The sequence below is a fragment of the Humulus lupulus genome, chromosome 2, assembly GCF_963169125.1.
Source record: "Humulus lupulus chromosome 2, drHumLupu1.1, whole genome shotgun sequence".
In the NCBI taxonomy this organism is placed as follows: domain Eukaryota; kingdom Viridiplantae; phylum Streptophyta; class Magnoliopsida; order Rosales; family Cannabaceae; genus Humulus; species Humulus lupulus.
This window is the reverse complement of record NC_084794.1, coordinates 30,644,329-30,670,068: the sequence shown is the minus strand read 5'-3', so window position 1 is coordinate 30,670,068 and position 25,740 is coordinate 30,644,329. Positions and strand designations below refer to the sequence as shown.

The 25,740-nt window shown below is 35.6% G+C and overlaps 2 protein-coding genes across 4 annotated transcripts; one reads left to right on the top strand and one right to left on the bottom strand.

Moving 5' to 3' along the window:
• Positions 1 to 14,878: 14,878 nt before the first annotated feature.
• Positions 14,879 to 19,201, top strand: LOC133817611 (histone-lysine N-methyltransferase ATXR2). Its single transcript, XM_062250176.1, has 15 exons — positions 14,879 to 15,149; positions 15,264 to 15,339; positions 15,427 to 15,512; positions 15,613 to 15,950; positions 16,082 to 16,194; positions 16,307 to 16,338; positions 16,591 to 16,736; positions 16,975 to 17,062; positions 17,246 to 17,294; positions 17,395 to 17,449; positions 17,591 to 17,660; positions 17,756 to 17,825; positions 18,074 to 18,150; positions 18,585 to 18,641; positions 18,784 to 19,201. The coding sequence occupies exons 1-15, from the start codon at positions 15,066 to 15,068 to the stop codon at positions 18,892 to 18,894; spliced, it is 1,452 nt and encodes a 483-aa protein (XP_062106160.1). The 5' UTR covers positions 14,879 to 15,065; the 3' UTR covers positions 18,895 to 19,201.
• Positions 19,202 to 19,391: 190 nt separating this feature from the next.
• On the bottom strand, positions 19,392 to 25,321 carry LOC133817612 (zinc finger CCCH domain-containing protein 13). 3 transcript variants are annotated; one of them, XM_062250180.1, is made up of 11 exons: positions 25,138 to 25,321; positions 24,715 to 24,844; positions 23,375 to 23,495; positions 22,692 to 22,830; positions 22,490 to 22,546; positions 21,978 to 22,075; positions 21,810 to 21,881; positions 21,471 to 21,676; positions 20,426 to 20,583; positions 19,842 to 20,048; positions 19,392 to 19,698 (listed from the first exon to the last, which is right to left on the bottom strand). In XM_062250180.1, exons 2-11 carry the CDS (start codon positions 24,839 to 24,841, stop codon positions 19,645 to 19,647), a joined length of 1,239 nt encoding a protein of 412 aa, XP_062106164.1. In that variant the 5' UTR covers positions 24,842 to 24,844; positions 25,138 to 25,321; the 3' UTR covers positions 19,392 to 19,644. The 3 variants fall into 3 exon arrangements, with proteins under 3 accessions (XP_062106164.1, XP_062106163.1, XP_062106162.1); XM_062250179.1 differs by having other exon boundaries at positions 20,426 to 20,616; positions 22,692 to 22,824; positions 25,138 to 25,320; XM_062250178.1 differs by having other exon boundaries at positions 20,426 to 20,616; positions 25,138 to 25,319.
• Between the last annotated feature and the right edge of the window lie 419 nt (positions 25,322 to 25,740).

The window sequence follows — 25,740 nt, the reverse complement described above, 5'->3', positions numbered from 1 at the left end:
TCCGAATGATGGAAAATGCCTCTGCCAGATCATCAACATGTCCATCGGAGGTCTTAGAGTTGACCAGCATGTCGTCTATGTAGACCTCCATGTTCCTTCCCAATTGGGCCCAGAACATTCTGTTGACTAGCCTCTGATAAGTGGCTCCGGCGTTCTTGAGCCCGAAGGGCATGACAATGTACCAGTACACACCCTTGTCTGTCTAGAAGTTGGTGTGTTCCTGGTCCGCTATGTGCATTGAGATTTGAATGTAACCGGAGTAGGCATCCATGAAACTCAACATCTCATACCCGGACGTTGCATCTACCATCTGATCGATCCGAGGTAGAGGGAAACAATCTTTGGGGCAGTACTTGTTAAGGTCAGTGAAATCGATGCAAGTTCTCCACGTCCCGTTTGGCTTTGGCACCAGCACCAGATTGGCCAGCCAAATGGGATACAAGGCCTCCCAGATGAAGTTGATCGAAGATCACTTTTCAACTTCTAATTTGAGGGCCCCAGCTCTCTCTGCCCCTAGAGGTCTCCACTTCTGCCGAACTGGAGTTGCCCTCTCGTCAATGTTCAGGGCGTGACATATGACGTTACGGTCAATCCCAGTCATATCCGAATGAGACCAGGCCAGAACGTCCTGGTTTTCTTTCACTCGGACGATAATGGCAGCCCTAACCTCTAGGTTCAAGTTCTTCCCGACTTGGATCACTTTGGTCGGGTCGTTGTCACTGATGCACACCTCCTCAATCTCCTCCATGGGTTTTAGTGCTCGGTCCACTCCTATACGCAGATCCAATTCATCTTCTTCCCGGACCATTCTCCGCACCGGGGGAGGGGGTGAGATTAGATCAGTATTCTCCTACTTGAGAGGCTCTTTGTGGACCATGTAAACTGGTCGGGTAGTGATGTGATAACACTTCCGGGCACTCTTTGGGTCTCCCCGGACAGTTCCTACCCCTTCATTGTCGCAGGGAAATTTCATGCAGAGGTGGCGAATGGAGGTGATGCCACTGAAATCGACCAGTGCAAGACTACCAAAAATAATGTTGTAGGCGGTGGGGCAGTCCACCACTACGAATCTACAAAATTTGAACAAGCCCTGAATCTCGTTCCCCAACGTTACAGGAAGTTGGATCTTCCCCATCGGGAGTAGTGAGTCTCCATTGAAACCGTAGATCTACATTGGGAATGAGGCCAGATATGCCATGGTCAAGCCAATGGCAGTGAAAGTCGGCTTGAACAACACATTGACGGAGCTTCCGTCATCTACCAACACCCTGGACACCATTTTGTTGGCGATTTGGGCATCGATGTCAAAGGATCGTGATGCGGGAAGTGTATGTTCCATGTATCCTCTTCCGTGAATGTGATGGGTAAGTTCATCAACTTAGGGCACTGTGCTGGGGTCTGAACCAAGGTGCATGCCTCGTGGTCATGGTTGAGTTCACTGAGGTAGCGTTTCTGATCATTCCGGGGTGGTCCTCCCAGATGCGGCCCTCTCGATATGGTGGCCACGTGGCCATCTATCAGTGGAGGCGCAGTCCCAGAGGGATATAACATTCCAGGTCTGGGTGCCTGCACAATTGGGGCCCATTGAGGGGCCTATGCTCCCGGGCCTGCAGTGTACCCTCCTTAGGGAGATCGGTACGAACGAGGTGTACCTGGGACTGCGGGTTGTCCGGGAGCTGCTAGCAGTCCCGGAACTCCCACTGGCATCCTGATGCATTGGTGGAGATGCCCCAGCTTGATCAGATTTTCGATTTCATCCTTAAGCTGACGACACTCCTCGGTCGTATGACCCACATCTTTGTGGTAGGCACACCTTTTGCTGGTGCCCCTTGAATTCTTTCCCCCTTTGAACATGGGAGTGGGTTTTCGGTAATGGACTGTACTTCCCGTGGCCAGGTATATGTTCTCCCTGGTGTCCACTAGGTTGGTATATTCTGTGTATTGGGGCTCGTAACCCCTCTTGCCCTTTTTGGAGGGCTCAGGTCAGTTGTGTCCTTTCCCCAATCTCTTCCCCCAGAAGGGGTTCACACTTGCCTCTGTTCCCCCCATTAGAGACGGCTGGGCTCCACCGGGAGCAGCACTGTATCTGACCGACGCCATACTATATTCGGAGAATGGGGCAGATTGTGTCGGTGCATATCCCGAGGAAGTGGGACCATAGATCGTCAGGGTTGTGAAGGTCATTCCATGAGTGCCAGTTGATCCTGGCGTCACCGGGTGTGTCGGATAATGGTTTGCGGGATATTGCATCCCATATTCTGGAAAGGTCTAGGCACTTGGCTGGGGGACCGGCTGCCGTCCAAAAGATTGGATCCGGGCCTCCTCCCAGTTGATAAAGCCTTGTGCCCTCCTTATGAATTCTTCGAGGGTGGCCACCTTGTTGCATTGCATGTCGTCCTAGAGAGGGGACCTGGCTCGGATCCCGGACTGGAGAGCCACCAGGCGATGTCCATCGTCCACTTTAGTTTTTGAGGCTTCATCCGTAAAGCTCTGAATGGAGGCCCTAAGGGTCTCTGTGGGGACCTGCTTGATATTGGCGAGGACATTGATCTGTATATCCATCCTCATGGCAGCCACGAACTATTTGCGAAACGTCGATTGTAATCCAGACCAGGATTGGATTGATCCTGGCTTGAGTCTCTTCCACCACTCCTCCGCGGGTCCGTCCAAAGTGATTGAGAAGCACAGGCATTTTCCGTTGTCACAGACGTGGGCCACAGTCATCGGCCGATTGTAGCGGGACAAGTGGTCCCTGGGGCCTGTGTTCCCGGTATAGGCAGGTAGGTTTGACATTTTGAACCCCTTTGGTAGCACCACATCCAAGATGTGTTTGGTGCATGGTTCTTTTTCCTCCTCCTCAGAGTCAGAATCTCTTCCCTCTTGCTTCTGGACCAGACGGTTCATGCCTTCTTTAATGCGGCCAATTGTTCCATGAATTGTCTGGCCATTCCGTTGTCCAGGGGGACCCTTTCGTTCCTCCTATCGTTGAGGTTATTCCTTAGATCCCCCTTGGGGGCAAATCTTTTCCTTGCAGACTCGTTCTTTTCGGGCGTTTAGGCCATGGCACAAGTCTATCCGGGAAGTATCGTCTCCCAAACTGATGGCCTCTAACTCTTCCGCGCGGTGGTGTCCTCTGTGATCTATGTTCACGGAGGCACTGGGATGGAAACGTTGTTCCCGTTCGGTCTGTCTAGGGACAATCCAGAGCTTGGCACCCTGTGGGCGCTTCCCTTGCGGATCGATTGGGTAATCCCGTCCCAGGACGGTGTTAGGGTTCTATGCCCTAATTAAAACTCAATTTATTTATAATCTCATTTATTATCAATAAAAGAATATAAATCATTTTTTTACTTGGTCAATCACTTTGCTCACATGTTTTATTTTCATGATTATTTGTTTAATATAAACTTCTATTAAATCCCGAGCATATAGCTAATCGTATTTATAGTGACGTAATCATAGTGGAATATAAATATGATTATATGTTCAAAATAAGTTAGTCCTAAGATTAGTCAGTGCACATGATTTACACTGACTTGCCAATCTACGATATGATCTACTTATACATTGTAGTGTTATGTTCTTTTTAGAACATTAGTAAAGTAGATAAGATCATATGTATTTGTTACATCGGACTGGACTGATATTGACAGTTGATAGGATAAGTAAACATACCATTATTATTTATTCTATTCATATCATATAGTTGACCATAGGTCAATTCAATCTCAATTCTGAGTGGTTAGTATTCTAATTGATTGTATTATTTGAGTTCTTTGACTTCTTTGTTACCAGCTTACCCTGCGGACTAGCCCATACTTACATCTTGGGAACTCGGTAGTATAATTGAGTGGGAGTGTTAATCATAGATATGAACATCTATAGCTTCTGATGAAGAAATGAAATGATGGTTTCCTTTTAGTTTGGTTCAAGGTGTTAAATGATAGAGATCTCATTTCAGTAATTAAATTAGTTTACTGAAATATCATTTACAAGGAACTAAGTGTTTTAAGGATAAAATACAATGAGGGGTAAAATAGTATTTTAGTCTCATCTCATTGTAGACCGTCTATAGAGGGTTGAGTGAAAATTATGGTTGTGGCAATGGATAATTAATAGCGTATCTATATATGTTATAGAGCGTTCTATGAATTCAAGAGTGCAATTCCAAGTCTTTAATGGAGTCACGATGAATTAATAAGTTAGTAAATTTATTTGTTAGATTTATAATAACTTATTGGAGCTTGATTTCATAGGCCCATGGTCCCCACTGTACATTGGATAAAATCATCTAGATAGTCTCAATTAATTGATTTAATTATCAATTAGAATTATCAAAGTTGACTAGGTCAATTTTAGATAGTTTCACAGAGTTATGTAATTTGAGAAGAAAAGAGAAACTAGGGCAGATTTATTAATTAAGATAAATTGGTATCTAAATTAATAAATAAGTTTAAATCAAGGTTTAAATTATAAATAATTAATTTAATAAATGATTTAAATAATTATTTAATTAATTAAATCAATAGAAAATAATACAAGCCTTGATTTTAAGTCCAATGAGCTTATAATCAAATGAGAAATTTCACGGGCCTAAAGCCCATGATAATTTCGACCTAGGGCTATTAATTAGCTATTATTTTATTGATTTTTTAATTAAATTAAATGGCCTAATTGAGTCTATAAAAGGAGTGCTAAGTGAGAGTGAAATCATAAGTTCAGAAGTCAAAAACACAAGTTTCTGATAGTTTTTAGATTATCTCTAAACACAAGTCCTTTTCTAAGCCTCTTAGTTCTGTTCTCTTCTTCTCTCTGTATCTATCTCATGTGTTGAGAATTGCCCACTCTAGTCTAGGTGATTCCAAGGATACTTTGGAAGGTTGTGAAGAAAATTGAAGATCGGTTCAGTTTCTTGGTAATACTCTACGGCAGAAAGGATACAAGGGTTAGAGAAACTGAAGGAATGACTCATTCATTCCGTTGCGTATAATGTAAGTATTCTCATCATTATTTCTCTTTGAATTCAATTTTAGAAACATGTTATAGGTTGTCTCATATTAACTTGTTTAATATTAGATCTACATGAAAATAAATAAGATCATGTATAAGTTTCCCAATAGGACGCACCCGATCTTTCCTAGGGAGCTGGATTGGGTTGGCCCCGATTTTCGGGACGGGATGAGTTTTCCTCTGGGGGTTTGCTTTTCCCATAGGGTCAGCCACCTTGGCTTTCTCTTTCTCTTGAGCCGGGTTTGATGGGCCATCTCCGGGATGTGGTCCCGGAGGAGGAGTCGGACTTGTGTTTTCAAGCGCATCGATCCTAACTGGTGGGGCCAGCAGTCGTGTTCTTGGAGGCGAAACAGTTGGAGAATTGGCTGCCAATCCTTGGGCAGCAATGAAGGCCTGAAGGGCCAGGATGGCTTCTTGAATCTGGCAGGTGGCCTCCTTCTGTTTAGCTATTCTGACTTCTTGATCCAGGACTTGTTGTTTCAGTCTGACCACCTCTGGGTCCTCCTGTTCGGGATTCATCTCTTCTTTGGGGATTGCAGGTACCTCAGTCTCGTGATCCTGGTATCCCCCTTCATTTTCTTCATCTTCCTCATAGTAACCCTCATCATAGTCTGCCCCGTCCTCAAAATTCTAGGAATCGTCAGGTTGAGGCATTTGATAGGGTGTATCCTCGGGTTGGTCCTGAGGGAATGGTTGATTGGGCAATGACTCCCCATTTCCTTGCTGTTGTTGGTGAGCAAGATTGAACATAGTGTGCCTGGTGTTCACCGTTGTTGCAGATACTCAAGATTTCTTTCAAACTTTCTTCGGCTCTCAATGAAAACACCAAAATGTTTACCGAGTTTTTCGGAAACTAGAATTATGAAAGATAAGAGAGTGAAAATAAAAGATTTAAAGATAATCACACAAGGCTCTTTAACGCCCCAACCACGTAAAAAACCCTTGTGTAATTATCTTTAAATCTTTTCTTTTTGCTTTCTTATCTTTCATAATTCTAGTTTCTGAAAAACTCGGTAAACAGCTGCCAATTAGACTAATAAAAATGTGCCACGTGGATACTTAACGAGCAATTAACAGTTGCACCAATATTGCAGATTTATGTATATTACCGCCAACATTTTTTTGGGTATTAAAGTGTAAATTTTGAATTTTTTTGGGTATTATCGCTGCCAATATCTCATTAATAAATGTATGCAAATGAGATCATTTATAAGTATATGCATAAATAAATTAAAAGTGAGCTTGGTGAAGTTTCATATTCATGTGAGAATGATAGAGAATGGAGTCTACCTAGTATGAATGTATCAAACATTTGTTAATTTACGATGTAGTAGTATACTTCAAAATCTTGAAGAAAGACAGTTAATAACAATTGGAGAAAAATTGGTAAGATTAGTTCTACCAAGTCAAATCCAATGGGTAGTAAATCAAGACACAATTTATTTCGATTAAATAATACTAATTTTTTTTTGGAATATTTGTGGTGAAAGTACTCAATTTATTATGTTTGTAACACTTAAGTATCCGAGTTATTTTTTTTAGCGGCGAAAGTACCTTTCATCCATATTTTGGTGCAGTTTAGTACAATCGTCAATTCTTTAAGTTCGATTGTGAAACGTAGGCGAAAGTGTCAAATTAAATGAATATTTGTGGTGAAAGTACCCAATTTAAGATATATTAGTGGCGAAAGTACCTAATTTAAGATATATTTGTAGTAAAAGTACCTAAGTTATAAGGAAATTTCACGTCATGGTGGCGGACTTAACGACGAAACAAACAGATGCACTAAACTGCATCAAAACATAGACCATCAGTATTTTCGCCGCCAAAACTACAAGAAAAAACAGGTTTCATAACACTTAAAAACTGCTAACCGGGAGTACTGATAACACTTCTGAAAATGCTAACGTAGCCCCTGTTATTAAAAGTCCTGTCTTTTCTATAACAGTATTCGAATGTTATGTTCGATGTTATCTTAAACTATTCAATAACACATTTTTAGTTGCTATAATATTCAAATAATAACATTTAGTTAGAGTATTTGGTTATAAATTTGAAGTTTAATATTATACTTTTTGCATAACACTTTTCAACTGTTACATTTGATTATTTTGATAACGTTTTTAGTTTGTTATATTATATAAATCATAACAACTTGTTACGCTTATAATATGTTTCTAAATCATAACATATTAAGGTTTTTTATTGTGATAAGAGTACTTATAAGTTTTTTTTTTAATTAAAAGATTTTCATTATTGTATTTTGATAAAAAAAATCAAAATTAATCATAAAATATAATTCTCAATATATTGATAAACCATACGTATTACATTAAACAATAACTAATTCAAACTATCACTACTACAAAAATTACATGATATCTTAGTTCTAACTTAAGTTTGAAAGCATAACATAATAAAGTTTCTTGAACATTTTGTACTTCAAAAATGAAAAACAAAAACATTACAAGATACACAAAAGTAAACCATGCATGAAACTTGCTCCATCCTTCAATTCATCATCCTTTGTGCACTTGTCTGGAAGACAAAATTCTCACATTCTATGATATCCCTTTGGGTCTGGTTGACAAGTCCTGGAAGTGATCTGAACCTAAAACAGCACATATGGACATTAGACACATATTATTTTCCTTAAAACCAAATAGATTATTACATAGATATGCATGAACATCAGATGAGATGAACCTCATACCACTAGTTATTTTGCACAACTTAATGATTATATGTGCTAAAGACAAAAAAAAAATGGAGATGCTTAAAAATTAACAAAGACCTGTAAAAGATTTCATTAACCCACTTGGAATCCAAACTAACATGTATTTAGCCCAGGTTAGAGAAATTTTATAGTTATATTTCTCCAAATAGATCACACAGCCCTGTTACAACATATACCTTACAAGATACAGTTTTCTCTTCCTCTGTTTTTCTTCATTTATTTAAATTATATGCACACACACACATACACACAAAAATATGAGAGCCAAGAGCAGTTATTCTGTAAGGAACACTTTCTTAATCTCCATACCAACTTCTACTTTCTGAGTTTCATGAGAGTTTCTACATATTGCCAAGAGCAATTTTATGAGAATAACATGGGGCAGGGTAATAAAAACTACTGCTCAAATGAAAAGTTTCCACATATTGCAGTAAAAAGAATCATCTAGTTGTGTTTTTATGCCCTGTTTTCTTAATTTGTTTTCTATTTCTATTGTTGCTCTTTGCAACTACTTAGAAAATAATTCCCTTATATTGCTCTCTAAACAACTTCAGAATAAAGGAAAAGCTAGAAGGAATCAAATAACTCAAGAAAATAAAAGGCCAAATAAGAAACTAGAATACACTCAAGCCATATATTATAACAACTCAATGACTAAGAAAAAAAATAAAATAACTCAAAAAATATACCAATTCAGAGAAATAAACAAGAGATAACCACTATAAATTCCAGCTACCTGAGTTAGCAAATAGACATATATACAGATTCATCAAATTAAACTACAACAATCATAAAAAGCACAACCTTTTATTTACTCTCTTGCTAACTAAACTATGAAAAAGAAACAACAAAGTTTGTATATGAAACAAAGAAAGTTCAAAGAAAAGTCCAGAAAAAAGAGTTAACAGTATGAATGCAGTCCTAATGGAGTGACTAATAAACCTCTTTTAATATGTGGACAGAAAGAGAGGCATACTTGGTTTCAAATATGTATCCAAGGAAAAAGAGTCCATTCCAGAGTTGTCTGATTATTTTGTAGGCAACCCTGTATTAACACAAGTAATTAAGTCAAAAATTTCAACACTCAATAGCTTTGCAAGTTGCAATGGCCACAATTAGCAAAAAATCACTAGTTTCCATATATCTCAAGTTCACGTGTTGTGCTTACTTCAAAACTAAGAGAACAAAACTAACAACTGTATTAATGTTAATCAATGCAACTATTTTAATAGTAAATTTTAATATATTAATACGCTAACAACAAAAATCGGCCTTTAATACATTTTCATTTATAAGGTTTGTCGCTCTTTAACTTTCATCCGGCTTGTTTATGCTAAAATTGGTAGGAGAAGGGAGAAAAAGTATATTATGTTAAAAAAAACAGTTTCATAGCTTAAGTTGTTGTTTATTTTCAAATAAAGGGAAACTAAAAACAAAAAATAATAACTGGTAAAAAAATATAGTGGAATGGTTATATTTTCATGCCAATGCAATGTGATCATCCAAATTCACAATCTTCCTCACCGTTCTACACAAAAACAACCAATAAGAGAAGATAATCTTCTTTTCATCAACATAAAATGATTCCAACACATGAGCATTGCCAACTCCCAGTTCTTATTTAACATAGACTCTAACTAGTTCAATCTCCATTTCTTATAAAACTACACAATCTAAAATAATCCAAATTTCAAGGCTCATGCCTCATGGGGTAAGGGATATAGCTAAATCTCTCTCTATTTCCTCTATCCCCAAAAACTAAACATAAATTCATACACCTGTTGGGCTTAATTGAGTATCAAAGTTCAGTAAGATTATGCAAAAAAGAGCCAATTCCAAGATCAAATCAAACCCAATGAATTTCAATTTCCAGCAAAAGTACATTTAAAAAAAAAACACTACATTTCCTTTCTTTCTTACTCCAAATAAAACCCCTAAAATCATAATTTCACAAAATCTAGATCAACCCATGTAGAGTCCAAGAACTTTACTTAGCTAATTGTTTAGTAGTATTATAGTATGTTTAGTGTTATCTTTGTTACTATGGATTTTTGGTTCAGACCGGGAATTATTTGGACACTCATAGTAGTACTTATAGATTTTCTAAGTTTAACCTATAGTTTAAGAATATTAAGTATAACCTAAGGTTTGATTAATGTGACTGATATTAAGGATTATATTTACTATATTATAAGGTTTAGACATCAACCAATAGGATTTTAAGCACATGTTATGAATGGTGATTAAGGATTAAAGATTTTTGAGGATTAAATATAATAAGGAGTAAAGTTTGAATGTTATAGGGTCAGTCAGCAGCTTTGAGTACGTTGAGGGCTTAGTCAAGGTTGTTTACTCCATTCAAACTTAGCTAAAAATGTGTAATTTCGTGTTTAAATATTCAGCGTGTGCCGATATATCGCAGCTATAGGGGGCGATATGTCGCAGCACGTAGATACGGAAAACACGAAACGATGCACGGTCGCCTCGGGCATACTGGCCCAGGCGATATATCGCCTACAGGGGGCGATATATCGCCTCCTTCAGCATGGATTCAAACTCTTTTGAATTCATTTCCTTTCAGCCATTCAAACTCATTCAACAGTCCAGCATCTTTTGAACGAGTCTTCAGCCTCTGCTGAACGATTATTCAAATGATTTTCACCTAAAAAGCCATTATTTTTATTCAAGTAAAATCAAGATATTTTCATTCCCAAACTCTATAAATAGGACCTAGTACCCAGCCATTATTCACCATTTGCTCTAAGTTTAGAAGCTGCTAGTGTTAAGTGAGTGTGAGAGTGTAAACACCTGGTTTGGGGAAAAACTATAAGCTTAAACATCATAAGCTTATCAAACACTTTGGGAAGTGAGTTCTATAGTATTTCGGTGGAGGTTAGATTGATCTTGCAAATCTTTGAGGTAACCAAAACTCTAGTTTCTTTCTGTATTATGTTTCCTTTCTCTTAGTCTTCTACTCAATTTCCTAACCTCATTCTTATTTTGGTTAGGGAATCCAAGTTCTTAAGCACTTAAGTTGTGGTAAGCATATTTTCTTTTAATGGTTTAGTCTTCCTATTCTCTTTCATTTCATCTCCTTTCTTTAGACTCACTCTTGTTCATTATGGTTTTAGGAGTGTTCTAAAAAGTCCCAACTCAGTCCATTTTATCCCGGTAACTTTGGTAAGGAAAATAGGCTAGAATCTATATGTTTATGTTTATGCTATTTTATGTGTTATGTTTTCATGTGTTATGAATATGTTATTGATGTGTATGTTGTAGGCTTGGGCATATGCCCTATTTGACTAACAAGACCCCAGAAAGATTGTGGGCATAAGCCTATTTAGCTGGTAGGACCCCACTAATCTCATGGGCATAAGCTTGTTTAGTCTATGGGACCCCAAGTAATAATGGTCATTATAATAAGTGAATTATGTGTTATGATATGTCTTTACGTTATTATGAAATTATGTTTATGTTTATGACTATGTGTTAGATTTTTCCTTGCTGGGCATTAGGCTCATTCCTTTCTGTTTATGTGCAGGAAATAAGCTTTAGAGGTGGAAGGATTCGTGACGCTTGGAGGATGTGTATCGATGGTGAATGGAGTCAAGGGGCCGAGCGTTATTCGATTCGAGGATGTAGTCTCCTTTTAAATTTTTATGATTTTATGTGTATTTTCCGCACCAAATATGTAATGTCTTTTATTTTTAAATCATCTTTTGTTTTAAAAACAATGGGATCCCATAATCCTTCTTAGTATTCTGTTTGTTTGTAAATAACTCTCATTTTGCAAGTTACTCACTAAATTATGGTATTTTCGTAAAAATGTAAGTTTTATGTATAGTTTCGTTAATGGTCCAAATAGTCTAGAGTAGTGGGTCATTACAACCCAAACCCCCATAAAATGCAAACCGTTTCGGCCTCATCAGACTTTACAAACATCTAAACATAAAACCCTAGTTCAAGTTCAAAATCTCACTCCACTCAAATAAAAAAAAAACGAGAAAATACCAAAATAAAACTCAGTTTGTATTTAGTTAAGTGTGCTCTGTAGAAGTGTTTTTTGAGCAAACATAAATAAAACCCAACAATGAGAGAAGATAATGAATATGGAAATGTCTTGTTATATAAAAATGAGATATATATATTTTATATCCATAGATTTATAACAACCCACTCCTTCAAAGGTTAAAGAGTGGAATTTTTATACGTTTGAAGAGATTTTACAATTACTTGCATGATAATTTGTTCACATCAGAGACCAAGTCTTGCTCACATTTGAAAATTGAGTGAACTTGAGCAAAAGCTTTCTTTTGATTTACATAATGGAAAAACTATACCAAATGCCCTTTTGTGCTATCACCTAGTCCATGAAGCTTTAATCTCTAACTAAACATATTATAAAAATAATAATAATAAATAAAAGTAAAATCCAACTTTAAGATCAAACTTGCCCAATAAGAATTTTCTCTAGTAATAATGGTGCCTATATCTCCAACTTAAACACAGAGTTCTCTGATATGACATGAACATTAACAGAATCATAAAAAGGGCAATTAAGTATTAACAAGTAAAACATTTTATTAAAAAGAAAGCCAAAAAATAAATTCATATAAGATAGCATCTTCTTTTCAATAAATAATAAGCAAAACATGCTGGTACTGGAAAACAGATTCAGACTTTAGATACTCAGAAATTTGTATCTGAGAAATACCAAATTAAACAAGGATATCAACATTTATGTCCAGTATAGAACTCAGTTAATTGGCATCATCTGGTTTGGGACAAACTGACTATAACGAGACATAGATTTCTGGTTTGGTATGTCACCAATTTTTTTTTAACGAATAAATTAATAATGTTAACATGGGTGTGCATACAAAATAAACATAATCAGATGACAATATATCTTCTTATACAGATTTTCTAGCCACTTTACATTGAGAAAGAATTCAAGGGAGTGTAAGCATAATGAAATACCCATGAGCAACCTCAATATTCAAATCCCAAACCCCAAATCATATCTGACTTTCACATAGACACGGAAACAACTTGAATCTACAAACCCCAAATCGTATCTGATTTTGGGATGTAGAATTTGGATTAGACTACTAAAGTATTGTAACACCCTGTAGATAATTAAAAAATAATGTACAAACTTGCAAAACAACCAATTTCCCCAAGATTGAGACCTGATGGAAGATAGACCAGTCGAGCCATGTCGTAGACCCACCACCGCAAGAACCGTCGCACCCACGAGCGAGCCACGCCATAGACCCACGAGTCGAGCCTCCCTGTCATACGACCCAAGCCGCGGCCCCCATCACCTTGTTACACACCTGCAACAAACAGAGAGAAGGAAAGAAGGATTGAACGAGAGAGTAGCTAAGAGAGAAAGATAGAACGAGAGAGAGTTACTGAGTGTGAGAGAGGAGGCGTAAAGGGTTATTAGGATTCAACCTTAGAGATTAGGGTAAGGGATGAGTGGGAGATTAGAGAGAGTTACTGAGTTGGAGATTAGGAAGCTCCACTCTGGAGCGTGACTTCGTGAGGCGGAGAAAGAGCTCCACTCTGGAGCGTGTCTTCGTGAGGCAGAGATGAGTTGAGAAGACTTCGTGAGGCGGAGAGACGAGACGAGGCTGAGAGACGGAGACTTCTTGAGGCTGAGAGACGCTGACTTCGTGGTGTAGATTTAGGGATTAAAATTTGGGACTCAAAAAAAAAATTTCATTTGGCACCTGAGGTTTATTCATATGGGGCCAAAATAATCTATGTGTTTTTAATCACCCACCATTAATAGCACTTCTAAATATATGCTATTTTTTAATGTAATATATACTAAAAATTGTTGTAGAACTTAAGTGCTACAAACATAATAATTGAAGTACATTCGTCGCAAATATCTTTATTTTGTTATGCATTTGATTTTAAAATTATAGATAAAAAAAAGGAAAATTCACAAAATACCTAGGGTTTTAAAAAAAATACTAAAAACACAAAATCTGTAAAAAATTACAAAAATACAGAGTAGCATAATCATAAATACGAAAAAAAAAATTGTAAACAAAGTTTACAACTTTGTAACAATACAATTTTTTATACCCAAAGTTTACAAATTTGTAATTAAACTTTGCAAGTTTATAACCATATATTACAATTTTGTAAATAATATTTACAAACTAAATAAAAAAATTACAACAGACGATTGCAGAACTGTAACAAACTATTAACCGTATTTTTGTAATTTTTGTAAAATTTTGTATTTTTTAAATTATTTTGAAATTTACAATGCTAAGTGTTATTTTTCCTAAAAAAATTATAGTCTATTTATAAAGGTAAGGGAGATGGGAAAATAATATCAACGTTTTTTTAGAAATTTGCCACAATGACTTATATCAAAATAGGCAAAATAACTTTATTTATTATTATTATTCGAATATTAAATTTTGAAAAACAAATATATAACACCTTAATTTGAAACTTAATTTTTTTTTTGTAAAAAATTAATTAATTATTGGAAAATTCGTCACTTTATTCCCCACTAATAAGATATTTTTTGTTTTTTTATATGAAATTGTATATTATAATTATAGTATTGTGAATCACAATATTAATTGATTAAACATGATTTCGATATTGTGAATTATTCTTAATTTTTCGATAGTTGTAATAACTTTAAGATAATTCTTTGGTAGCGGCATAGAAAATGATCATACCTTATGAGCATTTTTTATTTCTGTCATTTGGAAAAATTATAATCTAATTTTTTATGGTTGTGTATATTATAATTATATTAGACATCCCACTAATTTTCAGAAAATTATGAATAATTTGCAATACATAAATTAGAATTCAAACAGTTAAATGCACGCGTAACTAATTTTTTTATACGCGTAAAACACAATCTGTAAAATAATTATAACATTATGAATATTGATTGATTAAACTTGATTTCAATATCTTAAATTATTCATAATTTTTTTATAACTACCTCTAATAACTATAACTATTATCTACACCATTTTATAAAAAATTATTTAGGTTATAGAAAGTGAAAATCAGGAAAGACCTAGAGGTTGGGTTTTAACATCCTTACTATATAGAATTGCCCAATAATTGTATTTGAAAAATAAAAAAGTGAAATTATTTTGCAAAGTTTGATGTCTGACTGAGTTAGTGATCTCGGCAAATCCTCTTTTATTATTGGAGAGGAGAAAGAGGAGTGACGAGGTGGTTTGATATTTGGCGGCTGTGGCTGCATATTACGTTCCAAGTTACCAAGTTTCAGAGTGTCGAAACCTTCAAGTTTCACACTTCAATGGAGGGTCTCTCTCCTATTGATTCTCACTACCCTGATGTGATCTCTGCTCTCCTCGCTCCTCCTTCATCTCTCCAAGCTCAGGTATTCTCTTTTTCTCTCTTCACACTCACACATGTATATTATGTACACACATATGTCATTTGAATTGAGCGCCTAAATGGTTTGAAATTTATTTTTCTCTTTATTTGAATTCAGGAGTATTTCGACGAGCTTATATCTAAGAGGCAGAACCCCGGTATCAAAGTGAAACAAAATGGAGAATTTGGCAAAGGTTAATCTTTCTTCTTTCTCTCCCTCCTCGTCTTCTTATTGAATTTGGTTTTAACCCACTTTCATTATACGCTATTACATTATAAAGGTGTGTGTGCTGAGACGGAATTCAAAGAAGGGGAGCTTATATTGAAGGACCAAATGCTTGTGGGTGCTCAACATTCCTCGAATAAGGTCTTCAACATTTTCAATTATCATTTTCCCACTCTAAGTGATCCCATTTTCTATTTTTCTCAACTTAAATTCCGTTTCATGGTCTTTTTGTTATGTGTAGATGGATTGTTTGGTGTGTAGCTTCTGCTTTCGTTTTATTGGCTCAATTGAACTTCAAATTGGAAGAAAGCTTTATTTGCAAGAGTTAGGAGTTTCAGAAAACCACAATGAATGTGATATGGAGGACGTGTCTTCAGATGGAGAAGACTATTCTTATGAGGAGAATGGTGAAGATTCAGGAGCATGTTCTTCTAGCAATTTCAGAAAAAAAGTTGAACTTCCTAAAGGGGTTGTGGAATCTCTCATGAATGGTAATTTGAAATTGCCTTATTCTGATAAATTCCCATTGCCTCCAATTGTTCCTTGTATTGGGGGTTGTGGGGAGGCTCATTACTGCAGGTAAGCTTTAGCACTTGGAATAAAAAGAATTTGTTACCTGTGGTTTTTTTGTGGTGTATAACTGTACCTTGAGGACTTGACGTTTATCTTTTTCTTTACTACCTTGTTGCTAACTTTGTGAATATTTCTAGCAAGTTATGTGCTCAGGCTGACTGGGAATCATATCATTCCTTGCTTTGCACTGGTGAGAAATCAGAATCAGTATCGAAAGAGGCACTTGTAGAATTTATACAGCATGCTAATGGTAAGGCTCAATTTGTTGGTCACTTTTGTCAATACTTGTTTTCTGTTCTTTAAATTTCAGTTCTTTTATCATATTCTTTTCCCTTATGTAGACATCTCTCTTTAATTCACAGAAACAAATGATATATTCATCCTTGCTGCAAAGGTATGTCTTAAAAATATTGGACTGACTATCAACTTTTAAAGATCCTTTCTTGTTTCGCTCTTCAATTATAGCATCATTTGGAAGTATTTATTTCATGATTCTAGGATTTTATTATTTGTCAGCTTTTTTATAAAAAAGGAGTCAAAGGACAAGCATAACCCGTTAGCAGAAAACAACATTTTGCTATGTATGTTTTACTTAAGCTAGTTATATGGCTTTCTTTCCTAATAACAGTAAATTATTAAACTCCAGGCAATTTCTTATACTATATTAAGGTATAGGAAGTTGAAAGCGACTTGTCTTGAAGAAGGAAGGAAAAATAAAAATGTTTCCGGGTGCACTGTTCCAGCTGCACTCTCTGAGGCATGGAAGCCAATATCGATGGGACACAAGAGAAGGTATTCAATTGCTAGTGCGTACTTCCTGTGTTATTTTGAAAATCCAAAGCCTAACACCTAAGTTGTGCCCATGGTTGTGTACATTCTTGGGAATACTGATGAAACTATATTGAATTGCTATTACATAAATGTTGTGGTACACTTTGGCAAAGCAATTTTATAGAAATTATTCATCTAAGCATGTTTTGTTAAATTCCTTTGTTGGACCAACCCCTATTTTTCATTTGACTGGTTTTAGGTGGTGGGACTGCATTGCATTGCCAATTGATGTTGAATCTTCTGATGAAGATGCATTTAGGTTGCAAATAAGAAGCCTCGCATCCACGGTAGAATTTACAAGCCCATATCTTGTGTTCAAAATTTATCTTTTGCAAATTCCCTCCATGTCCTTCGTTCTTGCAATATTGGAATCTCATTTTGACACTTGATTGCAGTGACCCAAAACTGTAGTAATACATTTTCTTTGTGGTATTATTGAACTAACAGTGAGTTTGTTTCATTTGTTTCAGTCGCTTGAGCTTCTAAAGGCAGCCATCTTTGACAATGATTGTGAACCATGTATCCATCAAAGTGCAGAATTATTTTTGTTGATCTAACCAGTTTTTTATGTTTTATTTTTCTTTCCATTTGTTAAGCTGAAGTCCTTAATTCTGCAAAGTATTCTCTCTTGAAATTTATGGGCACATAATTGGCATGTTTGAGTTGAATAATCTGTAAGTCACACTTCCTCAAAACCTTGGTTTTTCTTGGGTTCAGAAACTTAGTTGGAATGACATAATAATTAATCAAAGAAATGAGTGGTGAATTTGAGATAGATAAGTTATGGAGATTTGTCTTATACTTGTATGTCTCAGTGATTTGGTTGTAGCATCTCCAGTTGAAGATTATTTTTTGTACATAGATGATCTACCATCTTCCAAAAAGGTAAGATACAATGCATTATTTGTCCTGAAAGTTCAACCGGTTTTTGTTTGATTGGAAATTTCCTAATGCCCTTCCTCTGATACCACTTCTGGCAGAAAGAAACTGAAGAATTTACACGACCTATTTTGGAAGCTCTTGGTGATGACTATTCAGTTTGTTGCCAGGGTACAATGTTGTTAATTTATTTCTTTATATCTATTAGTAATCTTAAGTTCTTTTTGTTCATTTTCTTCTTTTGCAGCACTCGACTATCTTATGCATAGTGATTTATCTCTCATCTTAAATCTTTATTCTTGTGTAAAAATCATGAATATTTGCAATCTCCAGCCATGTGGCATATGATCATAGTATTTTCTTTTTCATAAATGCAATCTGTTATGAGTAGAATGTAATACCTCCAAATTTTGTTTTAGGCACTGCATTCTTTCCCTTGCAGAGTTGTATGAATCACTCTTGTTGTCCAAACGCAAAAGCTTTTAAAAGAGACGCGGTATGTAAACCAGAAGTCACATCATCTCATCTGCTGCTTATTAAAACATTTACAGCTATGGCTGGCAACATTTTTCTATTTTAATATGATTATTAGAACATTTACATGTGAATTGAAAGCTTGGCAAAAGAGATATAGCCATTTCTACTATGAGCATATTTAACGTACAAAAGTACAGAATATACTTATTAGAGTGGTTACTATTAATGATATAGCAAATAATTAAAAGAAGTTTGGTTTTTTGATTGTCCTGTGTTCTTTTCTCTCTGATATTTTTGGATATTTAATTCGTCTTTATCTTCTGATCCAAAAACAGAAAAAGAACAAGGACAATTTTTTTTTTTTTGAGTGTTGGAAATGTATATGTTGATGCCATGCAAAGTTTTTCAAAGGTTATCGGCTCACAATGTTGCATGTGTTGTTCTCCATTGCAGGATAGAGATGGCCAAGCAACAATACTTGCATTAAAACCTATTTGCAAGGGAGAAGAGGTAATTTTTTTTTACACTGACGCCATATTTCCCCGACCACCTATACGATGGGAAAGTTATTGCAGTCAAAATCCATCTTATAGGTTCTTGTACTGTTTTATGATCCCATCTGTTTAATTTTGGAAGTCCTTCCCGTTTCCAGATTACTATCTCATATGTAGATGAAGAGCTGCCTTTTGAAGAGAGACAGGCATTACTTGCAGACTATGGTTTCAGATGTAGGTGCCCCAAATGTTTAGCAGAAGAACCATAAGCTAACATTCAGTGAAACGTTCTTGATAGATGCTTAGACAGTACAAAGAGTCAGATTATGAATCCTCAAAGGGCTCCCTTTGTACTAGTTCAATTGTTCAAGAGGAACGGTTATGAAGAACTTAAATGACAAGTTGTAAAACATAAGTCTAGAACGCTTTCTTTATTATTGTTTATTTCACCATTTTTTATTTAAGTTTTGACCATTGGTGAGAAAATGACAGGCGTAAAAGGCCCCGAGTGAGTAGTTAGAGATATGGAAAGAGTTCTTGAACCCTGAATTAATTGCATCACTAGTTTTTGCATTATCTTTTGTGGCACTTTGTTTTGAGAGCACACGAGGGCCACGGATTATCAAGGACTTAAAAAAAAAAAAGTCAGTTTCCAAGTGAAACAGTAGTCATTGGGTAAGAACTGGTTTTTACTGGCACTGCCATGACCACCAATCAAGTTTCTATGAAAACTCCCCTTCATGAAGGAATTGAAAAGGCAAAACAATTTACAAAATGAATAAAATATAATAAACAAACATGTGGTAAGATTGAAAATATGAACGCAAACACCAATCCAGACTACACTGAAGCTCGTCTCAAAAAAAGACTCGTCAACTTGCAGTTCTAAAACCCATAATTCCTGTACATTGCTCGGCAAAGAGCCTTTCCCTTTCTAAAATCTTTAAATTATAAAATTACCACAGATCCCATTAACTGAGGCGTTATCATCTCAAAATCTAGCGTCAAACATTATCTACCTATTCCATCTCCTCGGCGCCATCCACATCTATATTCTCATCGTCACCCTCATACTGCAAAATCATCAAAAATTGAATAAGATTTATTGATTTATAGCTACACTGACTAAAATTCTAATAACATAGAAACCAGAAATAAGTCTCATACAGTAAGAGTTTTCATGGAAAAGAAAAAAAGAAAGAGTGCAACTACTGACCTGCGAGTAATTGTTTTTTAGGATCAGAGGAGGCGGGGGGAGTGTAAGGGGAAAGCCATTGATCTCATATGTATCCCCATCCCTTGTAGAAGCAGTCCCAACTGCCTCAACATTATCCTCCAATTCAATGTCAACATCTTCATCGACTGCATGTGCAGCCATGCTGGTTGATGGCAGCGAAAATCCTGATTCCAATGTCTTCTGCTGCTGCAGATTTAATTGCCAAAAGAGTCAAAAGCAAGGATTGATAAAGAAACAGGCAATAACCAACAGTTTAATAACCTCAGCCTAATAGCAACAGTTTCAATCTCATTCTGGGGGGAGAAAACCGCAATTTGCAAGAGTTAGAAACATAGAATTGAGTTTTCCCAGCATATTTGCACATATAAAATGTACAATCAAGGAAAGTGTGTATCCCACCAATACCATTATTTGTAAAGTTTCCACTCGCTAAAGTTAAAGAGCTTCTTGAAAACTTTGCATCAGACTATGTTGGAAGGTAAAACAGCTACCATATTGGAAAATAAGACTGCCATCTTTTCATATCGTAAGAACAAGTTCACAACAAAGAACAAAAGATGCACCTTGTCTGCAGAGCCAAGATTGACAATATATTTTTTCTCAAGTTTTCCTTGTTTTGAAAGGGGACTTGGTCTGCCATTCCCAGTTGCCACTGCCTGACTCTCTTTGTCATAATTTGATTGAGCAGGAATATTCCACCGGGAAGCTCTCTTCACTCTGGCTGGCACATCCATATGCAGCTTTTCTAAATCAGCTGGTGTTTACCAAGTGTCAGCATAAATATTTATATTTATATATATAGGGTACCACTATAGTAGTAGTGATTGTTTTTAATCACTACCTATATAGGTAGTTTTGATATTTTCGGTACATGAAAAAGTTACAACTCTATTTTTTCTAGATAACGCTGTATAATAAAGTTGCAAGGGACCTCCCACAATTTTTCAGAAAATTTCGGATAATTTAAGATGTAGAAATAAGGATTCAAATAGCTTATTGCATGTCAGTATAAATATCAACACAAACACACGTGCAACAAGCTATTTAAATCTTGATTTCGGCATCTTAAATTATCTGGAATTTCCTAAAATTTTGTGGGAGGTTCCTTGTAACTAGATTATAGACCATCATATACAAAAATTGAATTTGCAACTTATTAATGTACCGAAAATACTAAATGTACCTATAGATAGTGATTAAAAATCTCAAGTCGTACGTCTTAAAAATATCGCTTGCAATAATGGCAAACTTAAGCGAATGTGGAATGTAACATGAAAACATAATATAGAAGCACATAGACAGTTAGATTGTCAATCAACCACACATTGTATGTCAAAACTCTACATAACATAAATGAAACATACTCCTAGAACATAATTGATTGACAAGTAGCAACTTACGAGCTAAGAAAAACAATATTTATTTCTTATTACTACAGATGAAAAGGGTGTTTTACACTGAATTTGCTTCACCAGATAGCAAATAAAATTAGAAAATTAAACTTCCGCATTATACTTCAGAATCATGCAAGCCAATTTCCAGTAGCTGAGAAATAAGAAACTGGAAAATCTAAAGAAACTTAATGGCTGACAAAATTAGGTAAAGTACCATATTGTTCTGTGGGACCCCGGCCACCATCCAGCCTTTTGTTGGTTGGAAAAACATTGTTCTGTTGCTCACTTTGTGGGTTGACAAGGAAACCAGCAGCCTCTCCATCACTCACAATATTAATGCTTGAATCCTCTTCATTGGCACCAATTTTGTTGATATCAGAGCCAAGATCATCTGCCAACTTATGAAGCCGAGTTTCTGATCTACATTTTGAAATTTAAATTAAATCCAGAAACCAATATACCATCTTGTTCATAGGTCAAGGCTGAAAATTTTCCTTGGAGCACCAATGGTTGCGAAACAACAGAAAAATAGTAATATATAATAATAACTTACCTCTTCAGTCGATCTTGTATCTGTAAACAATGATCATGTGCTTTAACAAACTTGTTGATTTTTGACAAGATCCTGCACATTGGCAATAGATAAGGAAAGAGAAGGTAAACAACTAGCCATCAATGGGGGAAAACACAGAATTTCTTATTTTACATAGGTTTGTTATACCTTCTATTTTCTTCTTTTTCTTTGTATAACTGAGCCTCAAGCTCTTGAATTTTAGACGTAAGACTGTCCACTTCTTGAACCCTCTCTTCTAGTGTAACCTGTGAATAATGGATGCATTAGTAGTCAACAAATACCAAATTAGAATTGAGCACTCCAAAGGAGGAAAAGAATTGCAGATTCACAGATACAGATATTTTGGGGTTTGAAGAGAGAGATTGACCAGAGAATAACATAAATTAGGATAAGAGAAATCAACTTAATGTAACACAGCTATATCAGCAAGAACACGAGAAAGAGTTTTCACTAATTTTCTGATGAAAAGTAACACAGCTATATCAGCAAGAACACGAGAAAGAGTTTTCACTAATTTTCTGATGAAAAGTAGCTTCAACCTTATAGGTAATACCTTAGTGATACTAATCAGCATCCCCACCAATAATTTCAATTAAGCCCAAAAAATATTGCATTTCATACTAAAATAAATAATTCAACTTTAAAAATCTGAAACAGACCCCTAGTTGAAATTTTTGGTGATCAAGCCTGTTGATTTCTTCCTGCACTTGCTTTAACTGCAAACAAACCCCACGAAGCACAAAAATATGAGAACTTACAGCAAAAAAAAAAATATAAGAACAACAAAATTTGAGATAAATACAGGAATGCGCCTTAAATGAATTCAGGATACAAGATCTTGATTTAAAGAAAAAATTACACCTCCTCCATAAGAACACTTCTTGAGTCATTTGTAAACTTTCCTTCTTTACCCTGATCATCTGCACCATCTGATATTCTCAAACTTCCAGAGACATCACTCTGACCATCTAACCGCTGTCTTTTCTTATGTTTTCTGTCACTATTTAAATATTTCAAACTCAATTAATTGAGTAACACTAACAAAAGAACATCACTCAAAATAATTAGAATTTTAAGGAAAGAATAACAAAGAGCTCATCGTATACCCTATTCACCAAAGATATACAGAAGAACTTCTGCAAACAATCAGAAAAAATCCAGCCTCCAATAAATCTGCCAAGAATCATGTCTCGTTTGTACATTTAAGAGGACTTCACCAGTTGATAATGTCCTAAAGCAAGTTAATGTGTGCATGTTTGTGGCCATTATGTCTCGAAATAAAAAGTATATATGGACATCTAGAATCGCACACAAGTGAAGTGATCAACTCAAGCAAGGCACGTTGCTTTTCCTTGCAAATTTAAAGTTAAATTACATGTTTTCTACGGTTCGTTTTTTTGCATCTTTTTTATTATTATTATTTTTTTTTTTATAATCACCATTATTTATAATCCAAATCACATCAAAACTAACTTTACAATCCAAAAAGGCTAACACAGGACACAAGATAAACAAGACAAAAGAAACTGGGGAAAAGAAATCACCTTTCTTTATCAAGAGACCTGGATGGATCTCTTGCATCTCTATCTGGTGAATATGTTTGCCGTGGAGAATGCCTTCTATCTAGCTTATCCCTCAAGTCACTATCTCCATATCCCCTCCTTCCTGAAATGCAGAACAAAAAGTTATCATAAGGTAGATCTTTAATTGTATCAGTGTTTATAATTATCATGAGAAACAAGGCAACAAACATGGGCAATAATAAGGCTAAGCTTACCATACATGGAATAACATGACTAACATAATAACGAACAACAATAGTACCTTCTTGCCAATTCCAAAGTAACCATAGAAATTATTGCAGTCATACAATGAATGACATACAAGTTTGAGCTTATATATTGAGATACCCTTCATACATGAAAGAAGCATTGAACAGAAGAATAGGTATTCCATCTTGTTGTTGAGCAATAAGAATACATACAAGCTGTAAGTAGAGATTTCTCCATGGTGCCATTTCATGATAAAACATAATAAATTCTTGTTTCTTCTGACAAAACACCCCTTAAGAACAGAATTGATTCTTCACCATAGAATAATTTCTTCATCATAGGAACCCCTTGATGGTGTGATCCCGGAAGAAGTAACAAATAGAGTGAATACCATGATCCACAGGACAACAAAAAAAAGGGCGGAACTGGATAATAGATATTTGGGCATAGACCAAATTCCATATGGTCTTTATAAGATCAGAGAAGTATACTCCAGAACAAGTCAACAACCTAGCTCTGATCAAAGATAACACATTCAAGAAGCTTAACGAAGATAAAGTTTGCCACAGAAATTCCATAGTTTGACATAATTTTTTAACTCAACCAGCAAAATCCCCCCTGAACAAACAATACAGCAATCCTGTCAGTTTTATTAACTCCACATCAACATGTCTCCAAAGAAGACATCTGGTGGCATCTCTACTCATGGAAACAAGGGACCTCAGGTATTCTGGCATACATTTGACTGAAAAAAACGTACAATACTTGTAAACTACTACTGTAAGGGGTATATATTAAGGGTATCTCTTCTAGTGTCATTAACAATTTTCTAGATTCTATATTGGTTCATAGAGCATTCTCAAGCAAAATTACTTTGAAAAAGGAAGGATATTATGACAGCAGTTAACAAGTTAAGAACTTTATTTCTTGTATCCAAGCATAGCCTAGAGGTAACCCCACCTCCGGTTCTAATTTCGAATCCCAGTAACAAATCCAAAGAACTATAAGCGACAAAACAAAATGCGTAAAGGTAGAATTAAGGGGAAAAAAATCGCAATGCTAAGGTTATATGAATTGAATGTGTTACTTAAACATTGCCTGAAGCAATTTACCATGAATAGGGCTAGATAAACGCCGAAGCTCCACGTTCCCATGAGCGAAGGAGCAATTCTGACGAGAACACCGACCTTTCTGATACAACACGCAGAGTTTCGTCTTGAAGAGCTTCCGCTCAACCATGGTCTTCACAATATATGAAAATAATATTATCTCAATATGAAAAATCCAATAAATTTCTTCTTCGTTAGAGGGACGATTCCGAAAAGAAAATATAGAAATAATTGAAGTTTGTGCAATTAGAAAAGATTGTTGCCTGAGAAAAAAAAATAGCACAAGATAATATGCAAAAGAATGAAACTAGAAAGCTTTAATTGTTATAGTTATTTTGTTGGCTTTCTCAGTAAAATGAGTGCAAGTGGCAGTTATATATATATATATATATATATGCACAAACTTCGGTTTCTGAGAGAGAAAACCTTAGTTGACTTGACTGACTCAGAGCTTCAATGGCTAGGCTGGTTAAGCGGTAGAAAGACGAGGGGTTCTAGAGTAGGTGCGAAGCAGACTGACTGATCTTGTCAATTTAGAAATAATCTTAATAATAGGGATTAGCATGTAACAAGGGTTTTTAGCGCCCACTGGGTTTTGCTCAACAAGACCAAGTTTTTCATTAAAAAAAACATGGGTTTTTAGCGTTTCTAATTGCAATGCTAAAATATAACATAATTTAGAAAATGAACGAATAACATTTTTGCCCCTCGTGAACAATATACGATTGTGCCACCTAATTCGGGAGATTAAAAATTTTCTCAAACTATGTAGCTTATTAGAAAATAAATAATATTTTTGGCCCTTTATGAACAATATATGATTGTGCTTCTTAATTTGCGAGGTTAATTTTTTTTTTTCAAACTATGTACCTTATTAAAATATGAGACTTTTGTTAGATTTTGTTCTATGTGCTAACGGATTGATGATGTGATATTTTATCTGTTGATATGACACTGCCAAATGTAGAATAATTAGCAATTTTTTCCTCAAAATTTTTACCACTACTAAATTATGTCATTTTATTAAAA

What these genes read in the sequence shown, in the direction of transcription:
- LOC133817612 (XM_062250178.1), bottom strand. Translation starts at nt 24,841, where the DNA reads ATGGTTGAGCGGAAGCTCTTCAAGACGAAACTCTGCGTGTTGTATCAG. An exon ending in GAAAAAGAAGAAAATAGAAG is followed by an intron (nt 21,882 to 21,977) that starts GTATAACAAACC and finishes GCCAATGTGCAG; the next exon opens with GATCTTGTCAAAAATCAACA. An exon ending in ATCTTGGCTCTGCAGACAAG is followed by an intron (nt 20,049 to 20,425) that starts GTGCATCTTTTG and finishes TTAAATCTGCAG; the next exon opens with CAGCAGAAGACATTGGAATC.
- LOC133817611 (XM_062250176.1), top strand. Translation starts at nt 15,066, where the DNA reads ATGGAGGGTCTCTCTCCTATTGATTCTCACTACCCTGATGTGATCTCT. An exon ending in ATGTTTGAGTTGAATAATCT is followed by an intron (nt 17,450 to 17,590) that starts GTAAGTCACACT and finishes TGTATGTCTCAG; the next exon opens with TGATTTGGTTGTAGCATCTC. An exon ending in ATCTACCATCTTCCAAAAAG is followed by an intron (nt 17,661 to 17,755) that starts GTAAGATACAAT and finishes CACTTCTGGCAG; the next exon opens with AAAGAAACTGAAGAATTTAC.